We start from the raw sequence: 12,726 nt of genomic DNA on the forward strand, positions 1-12,726 counted from the left end.
AGGGTAACTCCAGCAGTTATTAATCTACCCATTCAATGACATCTTTAAGAGACCAGGTTTTATTATATCAGCCTTGACCTCATAATCACAACATGGTTGCAACACTACCAGATAGGCTATCCAGATCCCAACATGCAGAAGAAGGGAAAGGATACCTTTTGTGAAAATTTCCCAACATATCTCTTCTCTTGTCTCATTGGTTAAAAAAAAAAGGGGGAGAGTCATACACTTACCAAATCAATCACTAGTAAAGGAAATAAGATTATTATGACTGATTTAAAATGATAGAGATTTAACCTGGAGATGGAGTCAGGTTTGCCTTTTTCTAAAATATGGACAACTGAATAAAACTGGTGTTCTGAAAATAAGGAGGAAGAAGGTTATTTGGAAGGCAACCAAAAATGTTTATTCCAACATCAGTCAACGAAGCTGATGGTTGCTATGGGCAATGTGACTCCAGTGCTGCCAAACCATTTGATTACTTTTACAAAGCTGGAAATCTGGATGTTTATGCAAGATCTCCCAATTTTTAAATATTGACAGTAAATTCAAAACATTTTAAAATACTTTATGACCAAAATCATCCCGGCCAAATAAATTAAATCTGTAGTCCAGATATGTCTGGCAAGCTACCAGTTGACAGCCTCTGGTTTATGCTATTAATTTATGTAAATAAAACTTTCTCTACTTAGAAAGTAAAGTTCACTTTAAGCTTGCAGGTAACTGAATTGTACAAATTTTTGTGAAAAATATTTAATTAATAAAGTTTTATTCACTTGTAGCAAACTTCAAATGACACAGCTAATAAGGATTGCAAAAGATAATGTAGGAAAAAGATGTTATATAAATCAGAGATTGTTTACATAATTTTGTTCTTACAGTTCTAATTTGACAGGTTTATGGTTAAAACAGTCAAGATGCTGCTAGTCATCTAATGAGAAACATATGATTTTCTTCCATCCCTCCCAGTTTCCTGTGATTTCCTGGGGATTTTTTTGTTTCTTTGTTTTAATTAGAGGGTAAATTACTTCTTACTAAATGAGAAAATCAAGATGTTCAAAATATTTGAGGAAATATTAGTCAACGTCATAGTAAGAAAAGGAGGGTTGTCTAAGAAAGTCACCTAATTAGAGATTTCAGATCCACAGCTGTTTGTTTAGAGTCCTCTTCTTTCCCATGAGTATGGAAGATAGAAATTGTAAATTCATACAAAGATTCTCAAGAGTGTCTCTCTTGAAAATTTTTGTTTAGTCTCCTCAAAGTACAACATGAATCAAGATATGTTAACATCTTGAGTATCAAGAGCAAATAATAAGGAGGAAGTAAGTATATTTCTCTTCCATCCAGATTATCCAATCTTCCAAGTAGATCATTACCCCACCCATCCTTGCTTAGTTGATGCTTCAGACTTCTGGATTGGAACCCTGAAAAAGACAAAGTTCTTAAATGATCTATTTAATTCTAAAACTTAGATATTCTATAACTTTGAACTATTAAGAAGTTAAAGTAAATTCTGTGTAGTCACACTTCCTATTTTATAGATCATTTGATATACCGCAGTGAAGGAGTGCAAACATGGGAAGGCAGGAAAAGAATATGAGAAAAACACCACACTGGGATCCAAATGTCCATCTGACTAATTGGTGTAATATGGAGAAGGTGAGGGATCAAGAGAAGAGTTATGAGACACTGGGGGATTATCCTATGGGAGATGTTTTCTATCTCACTTCCCTGGGGAATATTTCTGAGAAAATAAAGAATATTGGGATCATCATCACTTTCTAGCTAAAACCCCTCCATCTTCTTCCTCTTGGTTTTGACCACACTAGGAAGGAAGACATATCTCTGCTCCCACCCTATAATCATACAGATACTGTTCTTAGTGAACATCTTCTAGGAAGACACAATTAGAACTTCTCTCCTTGACAGTGGGAGTGTGACAAGATTACAGTCGTTTGCCTATGGATCTCTTACCTTAGGTGTTGACATTATTTTATCCTTAAAAACAGTAGAGGGAAGTACTTTTGTGGCATTATGCTATATTAGAGACAAAAATAATAGTAGGTCATTAGAAATGCTATTCTTTCCCAATCCTAGGCATATTTATTTCCTTATTTAAATCATCCCTTACCTCCCCATCACTCTAGTTCAAATTTCAACCACTTACCCAATGGATCTTTCTCCTACTTCAACTACTCTGAGTCCATTCATTTTCCCCTTTACCACATTCTTTTCATAGGTATCACATACTTTGGCACAAAAAAATATGTGAGGGATTAAGCGCTCTATACACATATGACTTGTTTTCACAGTAAAAATGTAAACATTCTTGAAAAAGTGACTTTAATTTTAGTTCTTTCTCATTTACCCACAACAGAGTACCAAGTATGAAGAAACATGCTCAGTAATTACTGAGTGAATGAATTCTACCTTTTACTTCTTAAGTGCCTAACTTTTATTCCAGGTTTGCCTACATATGGTCTGTTTTTCATATCCCACCTTCTATAGAAAACTGTAGCTAATATAGGCCTTATTCTATCTATATTAAATTAAAAAGTAAAATATATAATAAAATTTTATATTCTCCAAAATAAGCATCTAGAAAGGAGACTGTTTATCTCCTAGAGCAAAACTATTTGCCATTTCTTGATGATTATGTAACAGAACTATTTTTAATAATAAAAACTATTTATCATTTCTTGATGATTATGTAACAGAAATATTTTTAATAATAAAAAATTAATACCCATACTAATTTATAGATAGTAAGTAGGCCTTGCTTTCTCAGATAAACCTATGTGCTACAATATCTCAGGTTGGCCTAGGGAGCATGTATCGTGAGAAAGAATCTATAGATTTAGAGACACTACCCACATGGGGCACAAAAGACATTTAAAAAATTATTAGTGACAAGAAGAAGAAGAATGTAGCAGGAGGGGAAGAATGAAGGGGGGGAAATCGGAGGGGGAGAAGAACCATGAGAGACAATGGACTCTGAAAAACAAACTGAGGGTTCTAGAGGGGAGGGGGTTGGGAGGATGGGTTAGCCTGGTGATGGGTATTGAGGAGGGCACGTTCTGCATGGAGCACTGGGTGTTATGCACAAACAATGAATCGTGGAACACTATATCTAAAACTAATGATGTAATGTATGGGGATTAACATAACAATAAAAAATTTAAATAAAAAAAAATATATAGTGGAAAAAAAAAATTATTAGTGACTACCTGATACTTACAAGGAAAGAAGAAGATGACACAGATGTAGGAATCGGTGGTGGTGGAAAATCTGGCTTTGTAATTAGCTAATGAAAAGTAAAATAAAATTAATTCAAAGATGGGGCCTTGAAAACAGACGTGCTTAATGGAAAGGCTTAAATCATTTTCAGAAATGGAGAACTCATGATCCTACCCATGAAAATAGTTTAAATCTGTAAGTTCAAGTGTTTTCATTTAGGCATATATATATATATTACATATATATATATATATAATATATATATATACAATTCAGAAATAAGGCCAGTGCCAATAGACGGATGATGGAGATGCCACTCCATGAAGCAGATTGGTACTCTTCTTGTAATAAGTTACCAGCTTTTCAGACCCAGTAATTCAGATTAAGGGGTTAAACATAGGTAGGTTAAACCTTCTCACATTTTGCATTTTAAAAAGTTTTGCCGGGAAATCTGTATTTTATATTAATATTCACAAAGATTTTAACATTCTTCTGAGGAAATAATTGGGTATTGTGGGTTATCTCTCTTACTAGTATTTCCTTGAGATTTGATTGGAAGTGCTATTTAAGAGAAGTTGCTAACTCACGAAAGAAGCTGGAGGCTCATTGCTCTCTACCGGCAGATCAGGTTCATGGAGCTTCATCTGACTCATCTAAAAAAAAAGAAAATAATAATATTTTTAAATGAAATGATCAGTTTCCTAAGTTCAACTTCCAAATAAGCAGTCCTTTCAAGAGATGGGAGATCAGAATTGCAATGACACCAAGAAATAGGATGGGAAATCACAGCGGTCCAGGGGCTGCATTCTGCTGTATCCAGAGCTGTCAGAGATAGGTACGTCTCCATCAAAAACATTACTGCCAATGACATTACCATTAGCCAATCTCTGCTAAAACTTCTAAACTTGCAGGACACAGCTAGGGCTTTAAGGGTTATACATATCACATGTATACATGTATTGTCATACAAATACACGTATTATTGTCTTAATTGGGACATTTGCAAAAGGAAAAAGGAATCAACTTAGAGTCAGAGAGAAAGAGAGACAGAAGGAAGAAGAGAGAGAGAGAAGAGAGGAGGGAGGGGGACAGAGAGGGGAAGAGAGATGGAGGAGGGTCAGGGGAGGGAGAGAGAGGGAGAGAAAGAGAGAGACATCTGGACTCTGCTCTCCTTGTTCTCTTTGTTTTCTTTGCATTTGTGAACCTCAACAAAGCAGCCTCTGCATTTTAGGAAGACACTTTTGCACTTAAAAAAAAAAGCAAAGGAGGGGGGCCTGGGTGGCTCAGTCGGTTAAGCATCTGTCTTCAGCTCAGGTCATGATCCTAGGGTACTGGGATCAAGCCCCATGTCAGACTCGCTGCTCAGTGGGGAGTCTGCTTCTCCCTCTGCCCCTCCCCCTGCTGTGCTCTCTGCCCCTCTCTCTCTCTCTGTTGCTCACTCTTTCTCTCTCAAATAAATAAATAAAATCTTAAAAAAAAAACGCAAAGGAGAATTTTCCAAATGTGTAGTTAGAGAGTCCCAAATTCTAGCTACATACTAACTAGTGGACTGGATTTGTAAAACACTGCTGAGTAGGAAAGACAGATAGGTAGGTGGTCAGGACAAGACAATGAAAGAATCACAAACTGGCGTCCGAGGCAAACACACTATAAACTATGGTTCACCTCTTGGGGCTGAACATCCTTCACCGTCTGTGGGTTCCTCCTCTGTCTGCGAGGCCTGGTGCCAGTAGTAAACAGTGGCCTGTATATGAAAGCATATCATATAAAAGGACTTAACATTTCCTTCACCATGATGAGGACACTCGAAAGGAGCTTGATAATTTTCTTTGCCCATTGTGTCATCTTTGGTCGTTGACTGGGCTTTCTTCTGCTCTCTAGGATATTCTTAAGGCCTCCTGGTCCTGGAATTCATAATCACCACCACTAATTTTCTTCTAGATTCTCTACAGAGCCTTGATTCCTAATAATGATGGTGTTGAATCAGTGTTTATTTAAATCACTATCTCATTTAATTAATGATTTATTTTATTCATTCAATATTTAGGAAACCCATTATATGTGAATAAGTCAGTCTTTAACAAAGGCTAGAAAGATAACTGTACTGTCAAGACCATGTTTGAAAGATTAACCAATGTAGGTGCAAATCAAGATTCCAACAACTTAAGTGGTAAGACTTCGAACATATTTGTTAACCTCTGAGCCTTTGTTTCCACTTAAGAATAAGTGTGAAGTGCCTGATTTTGCAAGACTGTTGTTAAGGACTAATATAAAATACCTTTTCATCTATAAAATGGAAATAATAGTTACTACCTCACAAATTTCTTGTGAAGATTAGACATAATGAATTACAAAAAGACTCAGCATCGCACTTGTCATAAAGATAATGACCAATAAATGTTACATAGTGTATTCTTATAATGGGTGTAAAATCTTTACTAATGAGAGTTATTATAACATTTTATTAATTATAAATACAGTAATCAACATAAAAACAATACATGTATTGCTGTGACGGATTTCCCAGTAAAACTGATACCCAGCCTCTGGTCCAAGAGAAATGTATCTGTACTTATTTCTGAGTATTTGTAGTAAACTACTTAAATTTGAGAATTTGGGTCATATCCTTGAATTTAAAATAAATTAGAGGTCAAAAAGTCCCCAAAGCAAGATAGAAGGCTACCTCTGAACTTCCTTCTGCTTTCCTCTGGTGCTTTCATGCCAGATTACTATAGCAACCACCACAGATATGACGGCCACAGGGAACAGCACCCCAACCACAATGGAGAAGTCTGCAACAAAGAGAAACCAGACCTGTTAAGGGTATGAGAAATTCACAAATATGCATCACTCTAGTCCTTATTTCTTCATTGATCACAAACTCCATTCTACCCTTTCCTCCAAAGAACACACATTCCCTGGAAAATCTCTCATAGTCAGTAAAATGAAAATGCATTTTGATCATGAGTGTTGTAGTATTATGTAGATAGAGGAAGTAAGGGGAAAATCCATATAAAACATTGCATATGAAGTAGGTAAAGCATCATACTACTGAGAATCCTTAGAAGGGATGATGTTTGTAACAACTGGAAAGTGTTAGGCTGGGAGTTTAAAGAGAATAGGAAGTGAGGAGGATGGAAGAAAAGGAGTGAAACATTTTTAAAATTTGGCCTTGGCATCAAACAAAGGAAAAGAAATTGAAGCCTTGTGATCATATTCGTGTCAGCAGCAAATGAGGAGTGGAGACATGAAGAAGATAGAGGCACAGGTGAGTGTTTTACCGGTGTTTGCTCCATCTCGGAATTATTACAGACAGAAAAGAAATTATGTGACCCTGTGAGTTGCAGACCAATTTGAACAAATTTCCTGTGTCTATATGGTATTTTCTCTTTTAACTGCTCATTGAAGTAATGAGTGTAACTTCAATCTTTTGCTATGTCAAATATTAATTTCTCTTATAATAATCTGAAATTTTAGAGACCAGGAGGTACAAGTTTGAAGAGCAATGAGAACAACTACTGCTTTCTCATTAGAGATCAGCAAGGCAATAATAAGATTAATTTTGGTATAATGCAGGAAAAGTTCCCAAGTATGAACATGCATACATGCAGATAGAGGCAGATATGTCAGAAGTAGAATTCTAAGATAATAACAACATCTAAACTTTCCACCCCTCCATAACAATTCCTATCCAAAAAACCAAAGGAAATAAAATTCTGAGGCATTTCAGTTGAATATAGCATAGATAGATTCAGAATGAAAAAGAAAATATACTGGCACTAAAATAGTTACATTTTCAGAAGAGCAACATGGTATCAGAGGAAATAAAGAGGAAATTGACTGGACTTCACAAATACCCCTATTTGAAAGGACAAGGTCTGCAGAGAAAGTTGAGGTATAAGACAGATGGGGAATATTGATAGGAAGGAGGTATGCAGTTTAACATGGAAATAATTGAAGAGAAAGTATGCTCTTCTGTTTCTGGTAACAGTCTGGGAAATTCTGACCAACTCTCCCACTAAAAGCAACTAAGACATTTTTGCCAAAAAAAAAAAAAAATAGGGGAAAACTAATTTTAAGAAAGACCAAATAAATGGATAGATATTTCATGTCAATGATTAGGAAATCAATATTTATTTTACTTATTTTAAGATTTTATCTATTTGTTAGAGAGAGAGAGAGCACAAGAAGGTGGAGTGGCAGGCAGAGGGAGAAGCGGGATCCCTGCTGAGCAAGGAGCTGATGTGGGACTCGATCCCAGGACCCCAGGATCATGACCTGAGCCAAAGGTAGACGCTTAACAGACTGAGCCACCCAGGCGTCCCCTTTTTTTTTTTAAATTTTTTAAAAGATTTTATCTATTTGTTAGAGAAACAGAGAGAGAGAGAGGGAAATCAATACTTTTTTAAAGATTTATTTATTTATTTGAGAGAGAGAGAGGGCAGGGGGGAGGGGAGAGAGAGAATCTCAAGCAGACTCTCTGCTGAGTGCAGAGCCCAACACGGAACTCCATCCCATGACCCTGAGATCATGACCTGAGCTGAAATCAAGAGTCAGACACTTCACTAACTGAGCCACCCAGGCGCCCCAGGAATTCAATATTTTTTATATGTACTCATTCTCCCAAGTAAATCATAGATGTGGTTTATGTTAAATGTAAATCCTAACAGGAATTATGTGTATAAATTGAGAATCTGATTATAAAATATATGTAAAAGTACAAAAAGCTAATAACCAAATCATTCTTTTTTTTTTTTTTTTTTTTTTACGATTTTATTTATTTGCGAGAGAGAGAATGAGAGACAGAGAGCATGAGAGGGAGGAGGGTCAGAGGGAGAAGCAGACTCCCTAGCAGGGAGCCCGATGTGGGACTCGATCCCGGGACTCCAGGATCATGACCTGAGCCGAAGGCAGTCGCTTAACCAACTGAGCCACCCAGGCGCCCTAACCAAATCATTCTTAAAGAAGAACAAAGTTAAAGAACAGCCTATATCAAAATTATTCTAAAGACACAGTTTAAAAAAGTGTCATACTAGCACAAAGGACAGTCAAATAGGACCACCAGAAAAGAATAGATATCCCAGAAAGACACATATGTGAACACTTGCATTTGGGAAGGATGATCTATCATATGAATGATGATGTGACAATTGGGCATCTATCTGGGATGAAAATGAAATTAAACATTTGTATCATACACAAAAGATTTTCAGATAGATTATAGACCTAAATTTGAAAAGACAATACCAGAATGCTTTTAGAAGACAATATACAGATATATATTCATAACTTCAGGGTAGGGAATATTTCCTTAGAAAAGGACACACAAAGGAAAAAAAAAACTAACCATCAAGAGAATGATTAAAAAATTGACTACATTGAAATTAAAATCTTCCATTAACCACATGATATCATGAAGAGAGTGAGGAAACACAGGAGGGAAGTTCTTTCAACATATATAACTGAAAATAGCTTATATCAAAAATATATTAAAACATATGTAAGTTAATAAAAGGGTGAGTGAGGGGAGACAACTCAATAGAAATACAAACAAAAAGGTTTGAACAAATACTTCACAGAAAAGAATATCCAAGTGGCCCCCAAATAAGGAAAGATTCTTTTATTATTATTATTATTATTAGTTATAAAAAGCAAATTAAGGGACACCCGGGTGGCTCAGTTGGTTAAGTGTCTGCCTTCGGCTCAGGTCATGATGCCAGGGTCCTGGGATCGAGCTCCGCATCGGGCTCCCTGCTCAGCGGAGAGCCTGCTTCTCCCTCTGCCTGCCGCACCCACAGCTGGTGCTCTTGCACTCTCTCTCTCCCTCTCTCACTCTCCCTCTCTCTCTGGTAAATAAATAAATAAAATCTTTAAGAAAAAAAAAGAAACCAAATTAAAACCCCAATGTGCTATCACTACTAACTTACCAGAAGGAATAAAATTTGCTATCTGCGAGTGTCAAAGGGCTTAAAATTGTATAACAATAGGAACTTGTATTCACTGCTGTTAGGAGTGTGAAATTGTGCAGCCACTCTGGAAACAGTTTGGTATGATCTAGTTAAATTAGACTTGAATGACAATATTTATAGAAATTTTTTCTCAAAATAGTCCTGAAATATCCATAAAAGCAGTAAAAAAAAAAAAAGGAAACATATACACACAATATTATACCAATATATGACAAAATTGTGATATTATGCACAATAGCAAAAATAAACTAATTCCATCCATAAGAATATGGATGATCTTGAAAACATAATATAGAGAAAAGAAGACTATGAGTACCAATAATTTTGTATATATATATATATATATATATACACACACATACACACACATACACATATACAGTTAAAAACAGAACCTACTGATTAGGAATGTGTATTTGGAAAGGAAGACCATGAAGAAAAGTAACAAAGTGTTTATAATAAAAGACACATTAATGATTAACCCTTAGAGAGAGAGAGGACATTAGGACAGGGATGAAGCCAAGGGATAATATGCCTGGGCTGCTAGCAATGCTCTGTTTCTTGGCCCAGACTGTAGTGTATGAATGTTCATTTTGTAATTTATATTATATATATATATGTTATATTATAAATGTATACAAACAATGCATGTAATATATCTATTTATATGTTTTTCTGTATAAATTTTACAAAAAATTGTTTTAATTAAGGAAGCTTGAAAACCTGTGGTTATGTATGGCCATACTAGAGAGCAGGGATCTTAACCTTTTATGTGCCACAGATCATTTTGGAAATCTGATAAGGCCTATAAACCCTTTCTCTGAATGCTTTTAAATGCATAGGACTAAAAGGAAGCCAATTATGTCAGAATACAGTTGTCAAAATATTATAAAGGAATTTATGATATAGTTACATATATGCTTCTTTTTTAACCCCTAAATTATAAGACCTAACAGTGGATTAATAGCCACTATAATTTCAAACTAGAAACACACATATAGGACATTTAAGGATTTATGCAGCAACTGCAATGTGATGTAAAAATGTGTAATTTCTATTGGTGACACAGTCATGAGAATTAATACCACTGTGGCTTGTTTCCTTACATCCCTGTAATTGTAGAAAATTCTAAATTTTAGTTAGAGTTCAGTGAAAATAGAAATGTAATTTTTCTCATTCAAGTTTTGATTATAAGCCTGGATTTCATGAATACTATCTGTTGCGGTCTGTCCTTTTGGTGACAGGACACCTTACTGCATTTTCCCCAGTCTGGTGGAGGTTTTCCTCGATGGTTGGGTCAGAAATAGTGCCACAAATGGGACCAAACTCACCAACACAGTGTCCAGAAACAAAAAGAAAACCTGATGGATGAAGCTGAATCCTGACACAGTGGCTTTAACAAGTAGAACAAGTTATTCAGAGAAAAACGTCCCCTATCTGTATCCTGAACCACTCCAGTTGCCTCCTTGATCCCCTTAAGATATAAATCTGATGTCACATAATGCATATTTCCATCACCAGTCCTTTGATTTAAAGTTTTCAAGAAATACTTTAACAATTTGTGTTGGAATTGATTCTTCTTTATTGGAGGATAAGTAATTAAGGGGGAAAGAACATAAAAACATTAAAAGATTAGGTTTAAAATAATATGTGGAAGTAGAATAGATATAGAATATATGCTTTCAGAAAAAAAATTATAAAGAATCAAAGTAAATTTAAGGTGGCATCTGCTTGGTACTCTCAATAAAATGAAAATAGATTGTTAAAGAAGATACAAAATAAGAGAAGACAATAGAGTGGTATGAAAGAGGTTTAAAGAAACACAAAAATGCCACTGACCATTTTAGAATGTCATTATAACTAATAAATAGGAGGGTTGACATTGCCAAAAATTCACTCTATGATACAGAAAATAATTTTGAGAGACTTTCCCCAAAATAACAGGAGATAGACAATGACAAAAAAGGATAACAAGAAAGCCACACAATCAAGATATTTGATACAAATAATTTATATTTCTGAATTAGAAACCAGAGAAGTGGAACAGAATCAATTTTAATATCTGTAATAACAGAATCATTCCTTGTACTGAAGACAGAATCAAATCCTCAGTTTGAAAGACCTCACTCACTAACAATCAAAATAATTAAAAGAAAACAACATCCAGGCATGGCATGATGATTAGTTTTCATATAGTAGCAATTCTTTTGTTGTTGTTGTTGTTGTTGTTTTTATTATTATGTTATGTTAATCACCATACATTACATCATTAGTTTTCGATGTAGTGTTCCATGATCCATTGTTTGCGTATAACACCCAGTGCTCCATTCAGTACGTGCCCTCTTTGATACCCATCACCAGGCTAACCCATCCCCCAACCCCCCTCCCCCCTAGAACGCTCAGTTTGTTTTTCAGAGTCCATAGTCTGTCATGGTTTGTCTCCCCCTCCGATTCCCCCTCTTCATTTTTCCCTTCCTGCTATCTTCTTCTTCTTTTTTTTTTTTTAACATATAATGTATTATTTGTTTCAGAGTCTAAGAACACTTAAGGGAAAATAAACTAGTGATTTTTAAAGGGTTATTTCACAACAACAACAAGCAAAATCAGGGTAGCCTCGGTTTTTGAACATTAAATATCAGTATCTACTTCTTGAGAGAGTCATGAAATTAAAACGGTGAGTCAAAAGATCTAATCCAATCCAATCTATTCATGTTTTTTATTTAGCAGTGAAAATAAATCCTTATAAATGCAACATAGAAAGTTTCATGCAAAAAGAAAGAAGAAATGACTAATGGAAGTGATTTAGCAAATCAAGATATTATAAAAAAAAATAGAGTTCAAAAAGAGGGAAGTCATATTTTAAAAGGATTTTTAGTGAGTGTTTAAACCATTAAAGAATTCTCTAAATAAGTAGTTGATTGATGTTTATGTGTCTATTCCCCTACCATATCCAAATACCAGATAACACAACCTAAGTAGCATATGTGCATGTGTTTGCTTGTCTATATAAATGTAATAATATATTTAATATTTAAATATATATGTAATAAAATCATAGAGCACTAGAAAAATAGTAAAGAACTTTTAGAAATTTCAGAAAGAAAGTAAAGGGATTTAAGCAGACAGAAACAGAATAAATTATAGTCCAAGCATCAGAAGTAAATGCTATTCTTTCTTGGGAAGTTTAGCAAAGAACCAACAAATTTTTTTTAATTTAATTTAATTTTATTATGTTACTCATCATACAATACATCATTAGTTTTTGATGTAGTGATCCATGATTCGTTTTTGTATAACACTCAGTTCTCCATGCAGTACATGCCCTCCTTAATACCCATCACCAACAAATTTTTTTTTTTACCAGTACATAAATTTATTTATTTATTTTTATTTTTTTATTTTTTTAAAATTTTTTATTGTTCTGTTAATCACCATACATTACATCATTAGTTTTAGATGTAGTGTTCCATGATTCATTGTTTGTGCATAACACCCAGTGCTCCATGCAGAATGTGCCCTC

The 12,726-nt window shown here is 34.8% G+C and overlaps 1 protein-coding gene across 1 annotated transcript in view; it reads right to left on the reverse strand.

Annotated features, from left to right (window-relative positions):
- Window positions 1–788: 788 nt before the first annotated feature.
- The window catches only part of ADAM28 (ADAM metallopeptidase domain 28), a 79,851-nt gene continuing 67,913 nt past the window's right edge, over window positions 789–12,726 (reverse strand). The window contains exons 19-24 of the mRNA XM_036075075.2: window positions 5,921–6,029; window positions 4,903–4,981; window positions 3,825–3,890; window positions 3,239–3,304; window positions 1,975–2,037; window positions 789–1,424 (exon numbers count right to left, since the gene is read on the reverse strand). Of these exons, the coding sequence (XP_035930968.2) occupies window positions 1,404–1,424; window positions 1,975–2,037; window positions 3,239–3,304; window positions 3,825–3,890; window positions 4,903–4,981; window positions 5,921–6,029 (404 nt within the window). The 3' untranslated portion in view covers window positions 789–1,403. The remainder of the gene's footprint in view (window positions 1,425–1,974; window positions 2,038–3,238; window positions 3,305–3,824; window positions 3,891–4,902; window positions 4,982–5,920; window positions 6,030–12,726) is intronic.

This window comes from Halichoerus grypus, chromosome 3, assembly GCF_964656455.1.
Source record: "Halichoerus grypus chromosome 3, mHalGry1.hap1.1, whole genome shotgun sequence".
Lineage (NCBI taxonomy): Eukaryota > Metazoa > Chordata > Mammalia > Carnivora > Phocidae > Halichoerus > Halichoerus grypus.